At 40.1% G+C, this 22,353-nt stretch overlaps 1 protein-coding gene across 6 annotated transcripts in view; it reads right to left on the bottom strand.

Moving 5' to 3' along the window:
* MYPN (myopalladin) overlaps window positions 1-22,353 on the bottom strand; it is a 112,391-nt gene that overhangs the window by 67,618 nt on the left and 22,420 nt on the right. For 5 of the 6 annotated variants that reach the window (XM_089510504.1, XM_089510505.1, XM_089510506.1 and 2 more), the window contains one exon: window positions 3,783-4,655. In XM_089510504.1, the coding sequence (XP_089366630.1) occupies window positions 3,783-4,655 (873 nt within the window). Of the gene's footprint in view, window positions 1-3,782; window positions 4,656-18,931; window positions 19,118-22,353 lie in introns of those variants that run through there. The other variant, XM_089510508.1, reaches the window with a different exon arrangement.

The raw sequence follows: 22,353 nt of genomic DNA on the forward strand, positions 1-22,353 counted from the left end.
AGCCCTGGTACACGGAAGATCTCCAGGCGAGGAAGCGGGTCCTGCGACGGCTAGAGCACCGCTGGCGGAAACACCTACGCTTATCCGACAAGGCTCTCCTAGACCGCCTTTTGGAGGACTACGGAGAAGCGATACGAGCAGCTAAGAATTCGTTCTATGGTGCTCGTGTCGCGTCCGCGGAGTCGCGTCCAGCAGAGTTGTTCAGGGTAGTCAGGGAGCTAACTCAGCTCCCTCCTGCCCCGAACCAGATCCTTGAACCTTCAAAGGCCTGCTGTGACCAATTTAACAACTTCTTCGCGGATAAAATCTCTCGGATAAGCGAAGGTCTTGACGCCGGCATTAGGGCAGAACCTAGGGTAGAGGTATTCAGAGCCTCCGTGGACTCCATTAAACTGGATCAGTTTGAGTCGATCAGTACCGATGATGTGGACAAGATCCTTGGAAGCGTTCGGAAGACAACCTGCTCCCTCGATCCCTGTCCCTCATGGCTAGCGGCTCAGGGGGGACCGGTAGTAACTTCAATGTTACACCGGATTATAAATACATCTCTGAGGGACGGGCAATTTCCATCCAGCTTGAAATTGGCCACTATAAAACCGCTGTTAAAAAAGCCCTCCCTCGACCCCCTGATGCATAATAATTATCGGCCAGTCTCGCTACTGCCATTTTTGGGGAAGGTGATCGAGAAGGCGGTTGCAATCCAGCTTCAATCGATCTTGGATGAAACGGATTATCTAGACCCATTTCAAACTGGCTTTCGGGCGGGCTACGGGGTTGAGACGGCCATGGTCACCTTGGTCGATGATCTCCGTCTGGGCATCGACAGGGGAAGCGTGTCCCTGTTGGTGCTCTTGGACATCTCAGCGGCTTTCGATACCATAGACCATGGTATCCTTCTGGAGCGCCTGGCAGAGGTGGGAATCGGGGGCACTGCGCTCCAGTGGTTCCGATCCTACCTCTCTGGGAGGTTCCAGATGGTGCAGCTGGGAGACGTGTGCTCCGATAAGAGGGCCCTTACATCTGGGGTCCCTCAAGGAGCCATTCTGTCTCCCATGCTATTTAACATTTACATGAAACCGCTGGGAGAGATCATCCGGAGACATGGGGCGCGGGGTTATCAGTACGCTGATGACACCCAAATAGTCTTCTCTATGTCTCCGACTGACGCAGTGACTGGGGATGGCGTCTCTCCTCTCGTGGCGTGCCTGGAGTCAGTAATGGGCTGGATGAGGGAAAACCGACTCAGTCTGAATCCAGAGAAAACGGAGGTGCTCGTGATAGGTTCACCTGGCCCAGGGATGGCGGTGGTTCCACCTGTCCTGAACGGGATCACGCTTCCCATAAAGGACTCGGTACGCAGTTTGGGGGTGCTCCTTGACTCGTCGCTCCACCTCACATCTCAGGTGGATGCGACGGTCAGGAGCACCTATTATCAGCTTCGGCTGATCCGCCAACTGCGTCCCTACCTGGGCCAGAGGGACCTTGAAACGATGGTACATGCTCTGGTAACCTCTCGACTGGATTTCTGCAATGCGCTCTACATGGGGCAACCCTTGTACCAAACCCGGAAGCTACAATTGGTACAGAACATGGCAGCCAGACTGGTCACTGGTACATCCAGGGCCAGTCATATAACACCTGTACTTAAAGATCTGCATTGGCTGCCCATTCGTTTCCGGGCGCAATACAAGGTGTTGGTTATAACCTATAAAGCCCTACATGGCTTGGGCCCAGGATACCTTGAGGACCGCCTCTCCCCATATAATCCGCCCCGCACACTCAGAACATCTGGGCAGCAGCTACTGAGGGTCCCAGGGGCAAGACTATCCTCCACTGCGAGGAGGACATTCACCATCTCGGCCCTGACCCTCTGGAACACGCTGCCCATAGAGCTCCGCTTGGCCACCTCCCTGGCACAGTTCAGGAAGGAACTAAAAACCTTCCTGTTCAAGCAAGCATTCCCCGAAATAAGTCCTAGTTAGTCTCCCCCCCATGACGGCAATAGTGAACTGGCTGGATAGGTATTTTAATGTGATTTTTAATGTATTTTTTATTATTGTATTGTATTCTGTGTTGTTGTTATGCTGTACACCGCCCTGATTGATAGAAGGGCGGTATAAAAATAAAGCTTTTATTATTTATTTATTATTAAGGGATGAAAATGCTAAGAGACAACTGGGCAGAAAACTACTGCTGTCCTGTACACTTGAACACCCGCCACTTCATGTTGGGAGATGGGTATTTCTGCTTTCCCAGATGTTGCTGATTCCTGCATGCTTATCCAGTATGCTATGATGAGCAGCACTGAGAACTGGAGCCTGTTGCTAACTGAATGGCCCTACCCTAGATTCCATATCTGATCTGAAGCTAGAGCGTTACCAAAAGAGAAGCCTAGGAACTGGTTTATCTATAACTGATAAGTAACACACAGCACTTCTAAATGCACGGAAGCATTTTACCATTGCTATCACACTGACAACAATGCTAAGAGATGAGCCACTTCAAATCATATTTGGAATTGGGAATAGCAGGTAAAACCAAAGAGTCCAATGAATTTGTTAATACTTCTTATGGTTGAGATGAATTTAAATCCTAGTCTTCCAGGTCTTTTTACTAAAGAATGTTTCTAGATGTAGGCAACTCCCAATCAAAAAGCATCATATAGCTATTCCGTCTTTTCTTTCTCAACAGATTTCTTTGGCAACAAACAAGAATGAAGAAGAGGTGGGAAAATAAAAAGAGGGTTGGTCACCAATGAAAGGCTATAATGTTTGGATCCTGTGTAAAAATTTTGTGAACATGGCAGGGTAATCGGACAAGAAATGCCTTGTCTGAAAGCACCCACAATCAGTGGTACAGTGGTAAACGCAGGCCATGACAGCTCCCACAGCCACATCCTCAAGAAGGATCCAGAAATACAAGCAATTGTGTTGATCCATATCAACAAACCAATCTGAACAGTTTTCATATCAGCCAAGAAAAAGACTTTTCTTAAGCTACTGTATTTTAATTGCCCATTCAAGACCATTTTGGCATTCCAAAAGGAAAGCTTCCCACAACATATTGTTGGTAGGACACATCCACATTTACCCTCTCCTGGCTACCAAGGGGATTACGGGAAAATTCAGAGGGAACAAATAAGCTAGAGGTTGTGGCCGATGATGCTGTAATCACCCGTTACACACAAAAACACTTGCTGTTCCAGTCTGGGCAGCCTTCATTCAAACACACCATTGCCTTTAATCTAATCTTATCCTCTTGTAGATCAGGACTAGACAGAGAGGCCAGGTGAATGCATAGAAGGGAGGCCTAAGTACCCTAAAGGACCCAGATCCTGTCTGATCATGGAAGCTAAGTAGGGCCATCTTTAGTTAGTGCTTAGATGGGAGACCACCAATCCATACGAGATGTCACAGGCTATATTTCAGAGGAAGGAAACAATTTCTGAATATTTTCCTTACCTAAGGAACCCTATGAAATTCATAGGGTTGCTGTAAGTTAACAGGTGACTTGAAGGCATGCACATGCATGTGCGCATGCACACACAGGGGATCAGCCCATTTATCTCTTGCCCAAGACATTCCACAGCTGGACCAAATACTCATCTTATGTTTGTCACAAGCGATCCATTTTTCCAAGATCACAGAAAGGAGCAAGTTTATAAATGAGAAGCTCCTGGCTTCCAGGGTAAAATCTGAGTACACATTTGAGATTATTTTGACTATACTAATCTACCTTTATGTACAGGTACAATTACAGAAATAAAAGAGGGATATGGTTACCTGATTTCAGGTGTTGGAATTCCTACCACAATACAGTCCAATTGCACTTTGGTTCCTTCAGGGACCTCCCTGCTCTTCAGTTTTTGAGTAAAATGTGGTGGCTGGCCTACAGGCTCCTCAGAATCAAAAGATGCAGCTGATGAATCTGTAGTTAAACCTGAAATTTCTAATGCATTTACAGCTTCCAAGTCTGTCTGCTGAAGGTTATCTGGGTGTTCGAGTGTGTGCTCAGTTTTATCTAAATCTTGAGGTACTGGAACACGAGGCCTTTCTCGACTTTCAGATAGATTTGAAAAAACACAACTGCTTTCTTGGGCAGCCTTATTTTTAGATTCAAGTTTGCTTTTGTAGTTTTTGCATGTCCTAGGTCTGATTCTTTTGGAATTGTGCGCTTTGAAAAGTGAAGATAGCTCCTCAATAAAATCAGCAGCCTTGTTGAGAAATTCCTTTTTGGATTCAGCTTCTGAACCAAGTGGCTGTTTCTTTAGACCGCTGTCCAAAGTTGGTGAAGATGCAGGCTGGAATTGTGGTTTATTAGAAACTGTATTTCCAGAGTTTTTCAACTCAGAGGGATAAAACACATGAATCTGTTCGTCTGGCTTGCTCTCAAGGGGATCTTGAGAGATGGCTTGCCTAGCCAGATTCACACTTTGATCCAACTCTTCTTGGCTCAAAAAAGCAGAGAGATCAGGAAGTTCATCTTGTCCAGGCACCTCATCTGAAGTCCCAGAAGTATCACCACAATGGAAAGAATGTGGAGATGGTTCTGATCTACTCCTTTCACTATTCCCTTGATGGCTGTTTTCAGCAAGATAGCTCTCTCTCAGCAGTTGAGTTATTGAAGTGGAAGCTTCTGAAGTATTGTCTTGCATGCTGTTAACAAAGAGTACAAATAGGACCATAACCTCATCAATAGCAAGTCTGTTGCTGGTATGGAATTAAAAGAAGAAAACAGGGATGTTCTACTAGACAAATAGCTTCTTTTAATATCAAGACATAACCTTATTGGGATGGGTAGCTAACTATGGGGGTTGTGGTTACATGTGGGACTAGGATGGGGGCTTGGAAGAGGCAAGTATTACTCACTGCTGAGCCGTGAAACTCGGGCAGTCTTGAGCCACTCACTTTCTCACAGCCTGACCTACCTCAGGGGTTATTGTGAGGAAAAGAGTGGAAAGAAGATGACTGGAGCCATATAGTGCCTTGAGCTCAACAACTACTACTATTACAAATTTAGTATAATATATAAGATAATAATGCAAACTATAATGTACAATATATAATATTATAATATATTATATTACAATCTAATACGTGTGTGTGTGTGTGCGTGCGTGCAATTATTATTATTTCATTTTTGGAAGTCAAATGTAATCTCCACAAACAATGGTCTTGGAGCTGAGAGTGTTAAGAGATTTTGAGCTGCCTGCTTACGGGTGCCACAACAAAGTTGGTGCCATGAACTATCTTATACTGATTCATCTTTCTAGTCCAAGTGCTGTTGACTCTGATTGTAGCAGCTGTCAGGGGCATCAGGAACAGGTCATTCCCAGCCCTGCAGGCTGAGATCCTTTTAATTAGTGTTACTGGACACTAGCTGCTGGACTTTTTGCATGCAAAGCATTACTACTATGCTCTCTCCCTTCCCCTCCCTAATCAAGAACATCCTGTTACTAAACTATGGCTGTTCTTAGGGGTGTCTGTTCCACATCTGAGGAGTGCAGGTGCTCAAACAAGTCATGCAGTTCTATATATTTACTTATTTACATGTTTATACAGCGTATGCAGTCAACAAGTAATGAAAACAAAAGCACACCTCATCTATTTTATTTTGAAAATCCTTTCCTTCCTCATGGCTATCACCGTGAACAATTTTTTTTTTTTTTACTATACTGTGATTAAAACTGACAGGCAGTAGTGTAATGGATGTGAGACACACTGTGACAAAGGGCTATTATATTTTGGTTAGCTGGGACAAAAATGTCAACTGCCACTCACTCTTCCAGGCTCCATCATTCCACCTGCAGGACCTTATAGTAGTGGAAGGTGGGAAGGCTGGATTTTCCCACCCACTTTATATTGTTGTGATCTCTCTCTTACAGTCAGCCCTCTAGATCTATGGTTTCTACATCCATGGATTCAACCATCCACGGCTTGAAAAAAAAATAAATTCCCAAAAGCAAACCTTGGTTTTACCATTTTATATAAGCGATGCCATTGTATATAATGGGACTTGAGCATCCATGGATTTTGGTATCCATGAGTGTGTGTGTGTCCCAGAAACAAATCACAGTGGATACCAAGGGCCCACTGTATATTTGAGCTGTTTTGGTCCTGAATTGGCAATTTAGACCTATTAGCTTTACAAAAGACCTGCCCATGTTGGAGATGAGACATTCTAGCACTGTTTTGTTGATATGGATCAAAACAGTTGCCTGCATTTTTTAACTCTCTTCAAGGGCTTGGATATGGGAAATGGTCATAGTTATAATGAGTACCTAAACTTGAGAATGTACTACTATATCACTGTTGCCAGGACTCAAATAAGATAAAAAGCAGCTGGCCATCCCAGATCTACATAACAAATGATTCCTACACTAGCAATGTCTAAAAGGCTTTTTGACTGTCAGCAGTGCCTTAAGATGCATGATGGTTGTTGTTGTGTGCCTTCAATATGTTTCCATCTAATGGCAACCTTAAAGCAACACTATCGAAGAGTTTTCTTAGCAAGGTTTGTTCAGAGGAAATTTTATCATCTGAACCGTTTGCTTTCCTGAGGCTGAGAGAGTATGACTTGACCAAGAACACCCAGTGGATTTCCATGGCCAAGTGAAGCTTTGAACTCCTATCACCCGTAGCCCAACACTCAAACCTGTATGCCGGCTCTTTTGGATGATGGTACACAAAATGTTATACAGTGAACCCTGGGGTTTGGTTCCAAGATCCCCGTCTATAACAAAATCTGTATATGCTCAAGTGCCATTAAATATAATGACATAGCAAAATGGTGTCCCTTATAAAAAATGGAAAATCAAGCTTTGATATTTGAAATTTATACTTTTTGGGAACATTTTCAAACCGTGGATGCTTGAATCCGTATATAAAAAAATCTGTGTATAAGAAGGGCAGACTGTACAAATCAGACTTTGAAAGAATGTGTTTTCAGAGTTTTGAAACATCATTCAGGGGGTGGATTCTGAGAGTTGTATTCCAAAGTAACTTTTCTAAGGACTTTATCACATTGAGGCAAATTGGTTAAATCCCATGCAGAAACGGGATTTTAAAATCTGCTTTTGTGGGTTGTTTTTCAGATGGGTCAGAAGTTCCCGAAAGTAAAAAGGGATGGGTTTTGTTGACTTTGCATTCGGATTAATGTCATGTTATTTCTCACTGATACAAATGTTGTCTGAAAAACTACTCGCTTTTGCGTGTTATTTCTAATTTCTGTTCAAGTTAACCCTGAACACTGTGTGAAAAACAATCCACTTTGGAGGGGGGGTTCACTTTAAATCAAGTTTCTGCATGGGATCCATCCCCACTCCTAAGTCATATCCCCAGGGCAACTGCAGAGTAGCCCAAGAGCTTTCATTGGCGGAGGTGAGGGAGAAGATGGAATCTCCCTCTGCCTCTTCTGCATACCATGCACAACTTGACTACATTGGCAGCGAAATATTACGTCAGCTTTAGGGATGAGATGGCAGCTTCTGCCAGCAGTAGTGGGTGGGTCGCATTCAGCATTGCCCCTTCCCTACCCCTCAACAACAGTCTCCTGAGGTGACCACACATCTCTAATAGTAAGGCCAGCCCTAGATACCCGCAGGCTCAAAGCTGATCTTGAAGGGCAAATATGAAGTTCCACAAATTTATTCTGGGATGGAGCAGAGAAAAGGAATTACATTTCTTCCTAACACAAAATGAAGGCCACAGAGGACAAGATGTTCAACACATCTTTGATTATAACATGCCTGCTTTTAAAACTGCAACTAATACTAGCTCTAGGTGAGCCTGATAAGTAATGGTACCAGAAAAGGACTTTACTCTTTCCTCCCTTGAAGAAAATCTCTCATCTCAAGTACTCATAAGGAAACCTCTCCCACAGTACAAATACTAGGTTTGGAATTTTTTTCCCTTCAGGCCCACAGCAAGGAAGAAGGTAGTTATTGCGTGTGTTCTCATCCCCACCTCAGGGCTCAGAAGTAAATAGTTATTTCTAATTAGATTCTTCACCAAATAACTATGATTAAATGTATAATATAATGAGGGATAACGTTTCTCCTTTTGATGTGCATCTGTAATATTCTGGTTGGTTTTTTATAGTTATACAGTGTGTGGCCTCACAAAATGGAGGACAAAGATTATCTGGTTCAAGTGTTGGCTCATGGTATTTCATGAGGTGGCTTTGAACTCTGTTGGAGGTATCCAGGCAACCAGAAAATGAAAAAGGGGAGAACATGTGTTGTACTACAGCTCTACAATTGGTTGCATTCTCTTTCTGAAAAACAAAAAGTAACTTGAAGTAACTATTAATGATGCTTTTGATAACTTGGAAGAGTAACAAATAGCCTTTCAAAATTATAATGGTCACAGAAGCTATTTACTTTCTTGAGTTTTGGAAATATAAGTGTAACTATATACTTTCTGGAAGGAACTTTCCCAGTCCTACCCTAGCTGGTGCTATTTTCATTAAAAAGAACAACAACACACCACCACTAAACTCAAACCCTGAAGTGCAAAGACACACTTAAAATAATATGTTGTTTGCTCTTTTGAATGAAGTTTAGAGATACTCTGGAAAAATAATGTACTTAATCCAGGTATAATGCCCCTAAATTATCCAAGGGTGTCAAAATGGCCAGTCTGTGCCTGCAAAGTTGCAGTAGATGAATAAGAGCTGCATGAGAAATGTTGACAGCTCTCCAGTACTGCTGATTCAAAGAAGCACTCTTGAGCCAAGTGAGCAGTTCAGTGAGAAGCAGTCAGCTGAGCGCTTAGATACTTTTTCAACTACAGCACCAAGAATCCCTGAATCAATTTGGAATTTTCTCAAATACTTTGAAAATTGGAGACATTAATGAAAAAGCTGTGAATCATTCACTGTGAACATGTAATTTTGTTGCTCTCATATTCTTAGTCCAGACAGCTTTCGTTATGAGTCGCATACATAACTGCCATACTCAGCATGCATCAGAACTTGAGTCGTGCCCCCTCAGGAACATCCACATCTTAGCAAAGATCTCTCATCTGTCATACTGGAGACCTGATGTGATGTGCCAGGGCATTTGGATGAAAGCAACAAGAATCTAGGGAGTGGAATATACTTGAAAGCTGAAGCTGCAAGTGACTAAAATTGTGCCTATGCAACGCAAAGCACAACTGGTCAAAGATTAGGTAAAATGAAAGCAAAGATGTCAGGCATGTTAAAATCTGTTTCAGCAGGTGATTGTTAAAGCACATGCTTGAAGCCCTGTTCAGGTATTCAACATACAGTATAGGCAGACATATGTATTGGGGCTGTTTTGCATAGTTCCATTTCCAATGGTGTGTTTGTTATATTAGTCTTCTGCTGGTGCTCATTATTAGGCACCTGTGGAGAAGATGTCCACCCTACAGATATTGGGGTTCACTCTGTAAATTTTGAGAGTGACCCCTCCCATGTACATGCCAATGAGAGAGGACATGAGGCAAGCATGCCACTGGCTGTGAGGCTACACCATGTAGTCCTACTTCTGGCTCACCTCAGGAGAATTTAAGTGTCCACAGAAGTCAGTATGACATAAAACGTGTCTAACTTTGCCAGGATGGTACATAAAACTGATATTTATAGACTTCTTCTGGGATAGTGATCTGCCAGGTTATTCATTTTGTATGTTCATATCCCCCATTTTCCAAAATAGCTCCATAGTTCCCCCTGCATCACTTTATCATCACAATTGTGATGATAAAGGTAACCAGGCTGACAGAAGGGGACTGGCTTGAACTAATCATCTCCAAGGTTGACTACAAAACTGAACACAAGCATCCTAAAACCTATTCTGACACTCTAGTCCAGGTGCAGGGATTGTACAGCTCCAGATGCTGCTGAACTGCACAACCAAAATTTCGCATAAATGGTTTATGCTGGCTAGTTGCATCTGGACAGCTGCACAGATGCCATCTATGTTCTAATCTCTATACCACATTGGTTCTAGGATGTTTCCTGGTTTAATTTAAACACTATTGTTTTATAATCAGGATTATTTATGGGTAAATATCAGGCTTTTCAAACAAATAATTCTGAGGTGAATAATAAATTCAACACATAAATTAGTTGACTAGAATTAAATGAATTTGTTATTGTGTGCCTTCAAGTCATTTCAAGACATATTACAGGGTCTTCTTGGCAAGATTTGTTCAGAGGAGATTTGCCAGTGCCTTCCTCTGAGTATGTAACATCTCCAAGACTGCCCAGTGGATTATCATGACTGAGCAGGGATTCAAACCCTCATCTCCTAAAATTCTAGTCAGCACTCAAACCACTATACTACACTTTCTCTCCAAAAGAATTTACTTGTTATGAAAATTACAATGTTAAGGATCATTTTGAAATATTGTAGGAATTGTATGTTGATTTACAATTAAATGAGTAACAGAGCTAATATATATTTTCATTCTCTTGTACAGTAACGCACTAGAAACAAAATAGCTTCTAAAAATATTCAGCAGTCCTCCTTAATTTTTCACTCCACCAACTAAAATTTGCTGATTGAAACCAGCTCTTTTTATTAATTGACTAAGGTTTTAGATTAACCTACTAGTTTTACTGATCATAGGATGAATTCGTAGCAAAGATATATTGCATAGATTAATAAAATATAAACTAGACTAGACAGACACCGACATCGAAGATACTGAGAAGCATCAGTTGCAAGGACAACAGTAACTCTGTCTGATCACACTTAACAAATGAAGATTAAATTGAGAATGAATCCAGAAGGGATTATGAGTTGTGATAGTTTAGCTGCAGGAATCCAAGTTGTTTTTATATCTAAGGCAGATTAAGAGGCTGGGGTGCTTTCACAAAATGCATTTCCCCATACATGCAGAAACATTACTGTCTGACACTTAGCTTGAAACTAATTTTTTAATGTGGATCATACAAGGTCATAGCATAGCAAATTTTACTTGCTATTCTCAGCTAGTGTTGGAAGACGATTCTTTTGCCCTGTATTTAGTAAGTAAGCATTGGGCTAGCAGCCAAACAATATGCTGAGAAATATTTATCCCTCCCTGATTTGTTGGGGAAAGGGGGAAATTGTCAGTAAGATGTGCCAGAATAAAATGTAAAAAAAAAAGAAGATGAATTTAGCCAACAGATCCTGTACACTATACAACTAACTGTGCAGTCCCTAGCATAGCTACTGAGTTTAGTGGAACTTACAATTCCTTATTACTCATGTTTAGGATTACAGCCCGAGTACATACACAATAGATAAGGCCTGAAGGAGTTTTTCTTTCTGAATATCAAAGTGCTGTACTTCTCAAACTTTATTTAGAAGAAGATAAAGAATATTCTCTGGCTCAATTCAGGTACTCTGCATTTTATAAAGAGAACAACACAGCCTTGGAGGAGAATGCAGAAATCATATATTATTGCTATAGTGCAGAGTGATTCTGATTTGCACAATTATCTTCTCTTAAATCACTTTTAAAAGTGGCCTTATTACAAAAGCAGCAGCAGCAACAGTTTTAAAGAGGAATACAGTGGTCCCCCGGGTTACGAAATTAATTCGTTCCGCTGCCCTTTTCGTAACCCGGAAGACTTTCGCAAGCCGAATTGCCATAGGCGCTAATGGGGAAAAGCCGCGATTTGGTGTGAAATCGCGCCGAAAAGCACCAAAAGTTTTTTCGTAACCCGAAAAAACTTTCGTAACGCGGAACAGTTTTTTTAAATAATTTTTTTTCGTAACCCGGGAATTTCGTAAGGCGGCGCATTCGTATCCCGGGGTACCACTGTATTTGGGATGATTATTGTGATGTGGCTTCATTTCCAATTTATGGTAGCCCTAAGGCAATCCTATAATGGGAATTTCTTGACAAGATTGGTTGAGAATGGGTTTGGATTTGCTTTGTACTGAGGTTGAGACATGCCCAAATGGGTTTCCATAGCTGAGCAAGCCCTGGTCTCCAGAGTCTTAGTCCAATGCTCAAACAGCTATATCACACTGTCTCTCATTGGGATAATAGAAGAACATTATTAAATAACTCTCAGTAATACACTCCTGTATGGTAATAGAAATGATTGCAGTGGGAGGAGGGGATGAGACACATTCTTTGAGCTTCTGGAAGTTAACTTATCTTAGCATCCAAGGCATTATGTTCTGAGATGCTTTCCCTCTAAAGCTTTTAATCTCCTTCAAGTGGGCAGCTGCTAGTGCTACCAATAAAAAGCCATTGTACAGACATTGCCCCCCCCCATCTTTAATAGAATTTTTTGTGAAAAGGAAAAAAGGAAGGGGGGGGGGGGTAGAAGAGGCTACAGGAAAACATATAAAGTTACAAGTGGAAAATGTCTCCTCCTCCCCAAAGTCTGTGAATAGGTCAGGGCAGTTGTATACTGAAAAATCTAATTTGGAGTCAGTTTGAATTACTGTCACTTACTGAATTGGAACTTTCATAGCAAGAATTGCCATATTTTCCCCTCCAACAGGGCTGTAGTTTCCAGCAGGACTGCAGTTTAGCAGCCAAGAGTAAGTAGTATTCCAAAAAGACAAACGGGTCCTAGAACAGATCAAGCCTGAGCTTTCCCTGGAAGCCAAGATGACCAGATTGAAGCTGTCATACTTTGACCATACCATGAGAAGAGATGACTCACTAGAAAAGACAATAATGCTAGGAAAGGTTGAGGGCAGTAAAAAAGAAAGGAAGATCACATACCAGATGGAAAAGCTCCATCTATTTACTCATTTGACACCTATCAAAAACAGAGTTGTCCTGCTAAAGCTACCCCCCAAACGTGGCAATTACTGTTCCCTCTCCATCAGAAAAAGAATAAACTGTTTTCAGTACAGTAATATATACAGTGGGTCCTTGGTATGAGCTGGGGTTTAGTTCCCCATGGATACCAAAATCCATGGATGTTCAAGTCCCATTATATACAATGGCATAATAAAATGGTGTCCCTTATATAAAAATGGCAAAATGAAAGTTTGCTTTTTGGAATTTATATATTTTAAAAAATATTTTCAGACTATGGCTGCTTGAATCTGTGGATAAAAGATCTGTGAATATGAAGGGCTGATTGTATACCAGACAACAAGGAAGATATTAACTACTCTATGTGCCTCTGCTAACATAGGAATTCGGATGTGTTAATTATGAAGTGTGGTGAAAGTAAACACGGATAATTTCTTCTCCCTCTCCATACTAGGATCAGTCAATGAAGCTGAGTCAAGGAAGACAAAAGGAAATACTTGTGAACACATTGCAAAGTTGAATTGTGGAATTCAGAACAAGACGTAATGATGGCTGCTGATGGATAGCTTTAAATGTGGATTAGGCAAACTCATGGGGGAACAGTGTCTCAATGGCTACTTGTCATGATGGATATACTGTATATTCCCTCCAGCACCAGAGGAAATATGTCTATAGTGGTCATTAGGGAAATTAGACAGGGAGGATTCTATTGTGCCAAAGCCATCTGTTTGGCTACTGTGGATACAGACTGCTAGACTTGATGACTTTGTGATCATGTCTAGCACAGCTCTTCTTGGTTACTTAACTCGGCTTTTCTGGATTCATGTTCACTGAGACCATGACAGAGGATATAAATGAAAGTATATTTAATCCATAAATGCAAAACTTGCAAGTGTGTTGTACCACATCAAAGACATACTCCCAGCTATGTCTTCTTGTCTGCAGTGTATCTGACACACATGCCATAGACCTTTTTGTTTAGGACCAAGCCAGCAACAACAGCTGGAATTCTGTGAAGTCATTTGTGGGCTCTGATTACTTTGAGGAAGGAGCCACATTTTAAAGGCCTGACTCAGGTTAAATCTGAGGCAACAGCTTGCAGATATGGCACAACAGTGGAACAAGCCAGAGTTGTTGTGGCATGATCTCTCTCCTAACTTACCAATAGTCAGACAGGGTAGGGAGAATGGAGGTTATAGAGCAACACAACTGGGTATGATGAGAGTTGCAATGCAGCACAAGGTTGTTGAATGATGCACATTTTCAAATAAACTTCAGGGGGGTTGTTCAATATAAATATTCTGGCTCTTCTTAGGAATGGAATGAGCAATGGAATATTCAACCTAACCGTGATTTGTGCTGATTAGAGGGTATCACATCCTGCTTGTAAAGTTTCTGCCATGCCTTCCAAAAATAGTCTCTGCTTACAAGAGACAAAAACATTGCTGGCTCATATTTATTATTTGTGATCAATTACAATCCCCTGGGTCCTTTTACATAAAATGACTGCTAGGACATTAATATTTTTTCTAAAAATGTACATTTGATTTTCTTTCCCTTTACGAGTATAGTACTGGAATTGTATTTTCTTTTAAACATCTGTCCGGTTTTCCAAGATTGTTTTAATCCTGCCTTTCACAGCGTTTACAACCCTTTACAATCTTCTGATGAAAATAGCTCCTAATTAAAGCTTTGGCATAGATGCCAGTCTCCAAGACTGAGAAAAAAAATAATTGAGCATTACCCTTTTGATATAATTTTCAGTCTGTTGTTCTCCTATGAAGAGTAGGTAGGAATAATTTATGAATTTAAGTCCTACTTTAAAAAAAAACAACACATTAACAATTGTTATCTAGTTCACTGCTACTCGTAGTGGTAGTCCATGGACCGGGAGCCAGTCTACGAGCTATTGGCTACCAGTCTGCAGTGAGCTTCAAGAGAGAAAGGAAGAAAAACTGATGGCCCTGGATCGTTTCTTCCAATTGCACCATTGATAATGCAGCCTTGCTGTACCTCTAGCTATTTGGACTTCAGTTGCTAGACATCCCAGACAGCATAGAAAATGGTAAGGGATTATGAAAGTTGTAGTCCAAAACATATGGAGTGTCCTAGGTTCTCCACCTTGTACAAAAATGAATGCAACTGATCGTTGTTGTTAACTGCCTTTCGGTCAATCCTGATTCATGGCAACCCTGTGGATGAGACATCTCCAAGACTAGATCCTGCAGGCTCATGCCCATGGCATCTCTGATCAAGCCTAACCAACTGGCACATGGTCTTCCTCTGTTTCTACCCTTCATAGCATCATTGTCTTTTCTAATGAGTCATTTTTTTTCTTATGATGTGGCTGAAATATGACAGCCTCAATTTGGTCCTCTTGGCTTTCAGGGAGAGCTCAGGTTTGATCCCTAATATTCTCAGCACTCTTTTTGAGCAGCTTATCTCAAAAGAGTCGATCAATTCCCAACAAATGCTCTATTCAAATCCAGGCACAAAAAGCAGAGGTAACCAGGGCACGTTACAGACCGCCCAGAAGGGGTGGTCTGCCACCGCCGCCATTTGCAGCGCAGAGGAGCCCCAGCATCCAAACCGTGAGGCTCCTCTGTGCTGCAAATAAGAAGTGCCAAAATGGTGCTTCTCTTTGCGGCGCGGATATGACGCCGTGAGGCGCCAATGGCGCACTCGCACCGTCATATGCGTCGCGTGACGTGCGGATGCAGTGCGTCCGTTATGTAAAGATGGCAGCCCCCGTGTGGAATGAGCGCTGCCATTTTGTACGGACTTGGTCTGTATTAGGGTTAGGGGCGTCCGGAAGGGATGCCCCTTTCTAACCCTAATATGAACCCAGTCCGTATTTTATGCCCATCTGTAACGGGCTGTAGAATTTATTTTAAAATGCACTGATATCACTCTTTGTTTATACCTTCTTTGAAAAGGATTGTATTTGAGATGAAATGATGCAAAAATGTCATTTGTGGTGCTTGATGTCTCCCCCCCACCCCACACACACACATATAAACCATCAGGCACTGTTCAGAGTTATCAAATATTAATATACAGGCAAGAACTTCTCTTACCTGCACAGAGCTATTGTACCAGAAAGACTGAGAGAGCGCTTGGGGTCAGATTGTACAGGACTGTCATTCCCCACTTCCTATGCATCACTAGGCCACTCTGAGTTGACTCACTATTGTGAAGGATCACCCTACATGTGCATAGCAGCATTCTTTTCTCCCAACAACATGCAGATACAAACAGTCACTTATTGTGCTTAACTCAGAAGGCTTAGGTTAGGCCTTATCAGTTTTATAAAAATCATTCTGAGAGTTGGAATATATCATTCTTATTTCAGATTAAACTGTGTCTACATTCTCCCTCTATATTGGTCCCACTTCGTTGGGAAAATGACTTGGCTGCAAGAAACAAATTGGCAGGCAAGATTCCTCTACATACCAATACAATATATTAATTCTGTCCTATACATCTGCATATCTATTTTTAATAGGAATAATAATGCATGCTTTAAGTTGTTATGAAACAGATCAGTCAATGGCACTGTCTCAGTTTAAATGGCAGTACAGTACAGTACTATAATAATAAAGAGATATACAATCTAATTCATTACTATTTCACCTGCTGCATTCTAGTTCTTCACTTTGGCCTGGAAAACAGATTGTAGGGCTAATGAATGCGGCTCAAATTATATATTGCCTCTTGGAAAAAATGCATCTCTTGTTTTACATCATTTTTTTACTGTTGCCAAATATAGGCCATACACCACATTCCACTGTAGCTTTAAAAAAACTCACTAAAGTGTTTCTACTCAATGCTTTCTTGTGTATGCAGTTAGAGGCATTTGGGGGGCTGCTAAAAACTAGGGAAGCTACTTTTATGTTTTATCTTCATTAATCTCTATACTAACTTCTGTTCTGTTACAGTTATACACAGTGAGAGAACTCCCTGGCTAGATCTGAGAAAAGAATTAAATCTACCATCTGCTTAGTAGAGAGGAGCTAATGTTGATATATTAGAAAGATACTCCAGTTTGGATGGGACTGGACAGGGATGGGGATGGAGTATGATATGCAATGACCCATAGTCTACCTATATTTTTTCTCATGTAAGATTTTGCTAAAGAGCCAGTGTGATGTAGAGGTTTGAGTGTTAGACTATGACTCTAGAGACCAGAGTTTGAATCCCTACTCAGCCAAGGAAACCCACTCGGTGTCCTTGGGCAGGCCACACTCTCTCAACCTCAGAGGGAGGCAAAGACAACCTCCTCTGAACAAATCTTGCCAAGAAAACCCCTAACAGGTTCACCTTAGGATCACCGTAGGTCAGAAATTAATTGAAAGCACACAACAACAACAACAACAGGCTTTGGCTTAATTTAAAAGCATATTTTTCTAGTGCTATGGGACCTTTGCTATAAACTGGGGGGGAAAAGAGACATAATGTAATTCATAATGCTATCTCATAAAATAATTGATTCTCCCAACATAACATAGCTGTAATGTTCAAACTACAAATTACCAAAAGTTTAATTGATTTCATTAGAACTAACGTTTGAATAGCTTACTTTAGATTCACAGCCTAATCATCACAGAAAAAAATTAATGCAATGATTTAACAGAATTACTACTGAGCAAATCGCTTTAGGACTACAGTCTCTTGTAATCTCAGATTTTAAGAAAAACTGCTGTATACTGATTTTTTTTAAGGGAGCTCAAGTTGTAGCCACAAATTGCTAACCACTCTGGCATCTCCCGTTATTATAAATGTTGTCATTAATTGCCTATTAATGCAGCCAAAATCTTCACTCCTGAATTATACATTTGAATACTTTGCAAAAATTTGTACATTAATATTGCCTCATTAAAAATAATATTGGTGCTACATTAAGCTGGGGCAATACCGCTTATCTCTATAGTAAAACTACAACTAAGTAAAATTCCAGTTGCAGTATTCGACAAAACTGTGCTGTGTGTATGTGTGTACATCCTACTCCAAGGTATACTATTTATTATAAATGTATGAGGTTTTGTTCCTGAAAGGACTGATCTGTTGTCCTCAAACTGCTGTTCAGTCATCTCTAGAGAAAAACCTCAGAAGGTGCCTTGAGAAATGTTTCTTCATGGCTGTAAGGACCACATTTTACTTCTGAAAATATTCATTAAGGGAAAGTTGGCAAAAATTATCCTTAGCCACTATGAATTATTTAAACATGTGTCTATAGTTAGAATGTTTTCTGTTAATCGCCTGCCTTTCTTCTATTTTTATTTGGATTTACTTTACAAACCCAGGAATTTCTATTAAAACTTATCTGAAGAGAATGGCATTTCTGCATAAAATTTGTATAAAATAATAGTGGCTACACAGATAATCTAAGAATTTGTTTCATGTTATTCAAGTCTTATTTATTATGCTTCATTACACCCTTTCAATTACTGCTTAATGTTGCAATACAGTATGCCAAACATTTGCCACTGACAGTCAAAAAAGTTTTTTAAATTTTTTGGGAGAGGGAGTAAGAGAGAGAGAGAGAGAGAGAGAGAGAGAGAGAGAGAGAGAGAGAGAGAAGGGCGAGGGTTGAGGGAGCAATGCCCTTCGAGCAAAACTGTTCCTGCAGCTGTTGTGTACATTAATCCACGTAGCAAATCTCCAAACCCTAAATTTAGCTGGCAGTATCATTTTACATGACACATATTCTCTCGCACACTCATACACCACACACACTATGAAAAATAAAGATTTTAAATACATGGCATTATTAAATTAGATTCTATTATTTTTTTGCAGAGGAAATACAGATGATTAATGTGGGTTTAATGCTAGTGACTCATATAACATTTTCAACTACTGTTTTGAAAAGGGGGAATAAAAAATGGAAGCTTTCTTATCCACGCCATTTATACTTATGTCTTCTGTGAACTTAGAATAACTAAACATGGACAAAAGGAATTTGGAACACCTCTCCCCTCTCTCTTTATGATTCTGAAGATCATTCTGTTCTCTTTAATCTTGAATCCACTGTGTAATTTAAGATAGACAGTAAATAAAAGTTACTTGCTCCTGTAATATGATTTATCAGCAATAAAGAGCATTCAAATACAACACAAACCACCACCCTCTCTTTGAGACCCTCTGTGCACCTGGTCATCAAAACACAGTAACATTTTGAAAGTTGAAGAAGTTACCTTTTCTAGTTTGTCCAGATGTTGAAATCCAACTCTGGCACACAATCACGGTGACAATGAATCCTAAGTACGAAGTGATGGTACTCCTTCAGGTCCTTTGGAACTGAAGTGTCTTGGAGTCCATCAGCAGAGGGGAGAAGGCGTTAACCTTCGTTTTAGGGAAGATGGCTGTAACAAGCTGGACAACCTGTCACCACTGAAGCAATAGCATTTGTCAGTTTGCAGGTCCCAAGTTATTTTGAGACACATAAACCATGTGCCTGTGAAACATTCCACCTCATTGGACAGGATAATATTGAGCAAAGGGATTCCATTGCTGCAATAGCACCTACAGAGGGTGGGATCATCATTTTCTCTCCCCACACAGAATATCTTCAGTACATGCTTACACATTCTTGGCGTGACTCGTTCATAAGAAAGCATAAAATTGATTTTTTGTTGTTCCGTGTCTAAGCTTATCACAGCAGGGGATTTATTTTATAAGCAAAAATAGTGAGATTTAAGTTCTTCCTTGTTTGTTTAGCTGCAGCTTATTATCAGAATGTAAGATGCCTAACATTTATATACCAATAATAAAGAAACCTGTTTTTCCTTATTATTTTAATATTAATAAGCTTTTTTAAAAAAATTAAAACTCAAATGTTTTAAATATAATTGAATTGGAACGCACAAACATGCCTTAGGATAAAACCACTTATTTTTGTAAGCAGAAATATTGTAAGATCATGTGCATTTAAAAAAGAAATCAAATAAGAAGGTAAGGTTTCAAAATCAGACAAATTCCATGAAACACGGGGGAGAAAGTGCTATCTGGCAAGGAACTGAATTCCTGTCTTTCATGTAATTGTTGGGTCAGTACTTTAAACACATGCTGTTACTTGTTTTTTATTTTTCATAAGCAGTCCATGCAAAAAACTGTTGCATCCATTTTATGCATGGGAAAATGAGGGTGAGAGTTGTTTTTCCTCTAAAGTATTTAATAGCTGAGGTTTGAATCCAATGGCATATTTTATTTCCTTGTGAAAGTGGGAAGTCCGTACAATGAACTGTGCTCATTGAGAATTACTATACTTGCCCATGTGTGCTTCCAAATGTGAGAAAACGCATTTTGGAGATATGGATTTTAGGGATATTCATTTTTAAATGTACATTTTTATCTGTATCCAGAAAGGATAAATGTACAAAATGAATATGACAACAAAGAATTTTACTGTATACTGAAAAACATCTTTTAACATAGTTCTGAAAAATGTCAGTAATTTAGGGCTAACCCTACATTGGAGAAGTTGCACCTACAATGAAAACAAATGTGAAAAGTTCCAAAAACTGAAGAATTCAATTATATTAATATATAATGGCATGTAGATGCTGTGTCAACAGATAATGGCTTACAATTAGCAATACAATTCCTTCATTAAAATAAAGGGACAAAAAATGGTAATGTCATGTTAATATAGCATTCCTGATACATATAGCTATCTCTAATCTGACATGTTGTTAGAAGTTCTTTTCATCAAGACTTTTGCATATGATTACACAATAAATACAGAAATTATTATGATTCACTGGAAGTAGTCCAAAACATGCTCAATGGCTATGGATTAATCCTATACACCAGTGGTTCTCAAACCTATTACCCTTGTGATCCCCTCTACATCTACATGCAGATATCTCCCCCTTCTAACTTGATGCAGTAAATAAATAAAAAATATTTTGTTTGTTTAGTGAGCGTATTTTCATCCAGGCATTCATTAATATTCATATTTTAACATTTCATATGCAGATGACACCGTAATACTAGCGCAGAAGATAACAAAGTCTTGGAACAATTACTAAGGAAAGTCAAAGAAGGAAGTACCAAGGCAGATTTAATGCTGAACATTGAGAAAAGTAAAGTAATGACCACGGAGGTTCTATAGAAATGTGATGAGGAAACTGAAATACTGTATATAATCATGTATAAGTCTAGAAATTTTAGTCAATAAACTTGACCCAAAAAAACTAGGTTGACTTATACATGGGTCAAAAAGAAAAGAAAAGAAAGAAACCACCCCCTTTTTCTGAGTAGAGTGGCAAAAGGCAAGAGCTTAGTCCATCCCAGGAGCACCTAATAAAAGCACTAACCTCCTCTACTCTCTCTGCCATGGCTCTACTTCTGACTTTTTTTGAATTCCCGGATTGGAAAAACACAGTTACGCCTGCCACAATTTTGTAAACTTTTGGCATTGATTTCCTTAGCTTCATGCTCTACATCCTTTGTTACGTGCCTCTAAGTTTTACTCTCAATGTATCCATAGGTCAGGTCAAAATCCATAATTTTTGCCCCCAAACCTGCCCTCAACTTACCGTATATACTCGACTATAAGTCGACTTCATGTATAAGTGAAGGGCAGGTTTTGGAGCCAAAATTATGGATTTTGATATGACCATGTTTAAGTTGAGGGTAAAATTTAGGGGCATGTAATGAAGGATGTAAAGGATGAAGCAAAGAAAAACAGTACCAAAAAACCCTATAGGCATAACTATTTGTGCATATAGTAAAGGTTGGATGGATGAGAGTGTAGAAGAGGGTCAGTGCTTCCAGGACAAATTAAATTTTCCTCGTTCACCAGGAGATAGTTACATATACATATATGTGTGTACATACACACACGCACACACACACACACACACACACAACATATGAGTAAAAGGACAGTACTTACATTGACCGTGGATATATTGACTCAATTTTTTTGGGTCAATTTTTTAACCTAAATTTTTAGATTTAAACATGCGTATATACAGTATACATGAGTCAACTTAAGTGTATATGGTAGTTAAAAACTTCCCATACCTTGGATTAATAATTGATCAGAATGGAAATTGCAGTCAAGAAATCAGGATAAGATTAGGACTAGGAAGGGCAGTCTAGAACTAGAAAAGAACCTAAAGTGCCAAGATATGAAACTGAACACTAAGAGATGATTTTTCAAGCCACTGTATTTCCCATCACAATGTATGGTTGTGACAGCTCAACGATGAAGAAAGCTGATAGAAAGAAAATAAACTTATCTGAGATGTTCTGTGGATAACATGGATGGCTAAAAAGACAAACAAATAGGTCTTGGGACAAACCAGATCTGAACTCTCTCAAGAAGCCAAGATGACTAAATTGAGGCTGTCATACTTTGGGCATGTCATGAGAAGACATGACTCATTAGAAAATACTACAATGCTCAGAAAGATAGATAGAAGTAGCAAGAGCAAGAGCAAGTACATCTCTATACTGCTTATCAGTGCACTTAAACACTCCCTAAGTGGATTATAATGCGTATGCAACAAGATGGGTACGCATTTTAGCGACCTTGGAAAAATGCCAAGCTGAGTCGACCCTCAGTCCCTGGCTGTTGAACTCACAGCCTTATGGTTGAGTGGCTGTA

The sequence above is a fragment of the Sceloporus occidentalis genome, unplaced genomic scaffold (assembly GCF_023333645.1).
Source record: "Sceloporus occidentalis isolate IW3139 unplaced genomic scaffold, rSceOcc1.0.p SCAF_2, whole genome shotgun sequence".
In the NCBI taxonomy this organism is placed as follows: Eukaryota; Metazoa; Chordata; class Lepidosauria; order Squamata; family Phrynosomatidae; genus Sceloporus; species Sceloporus occidentalis.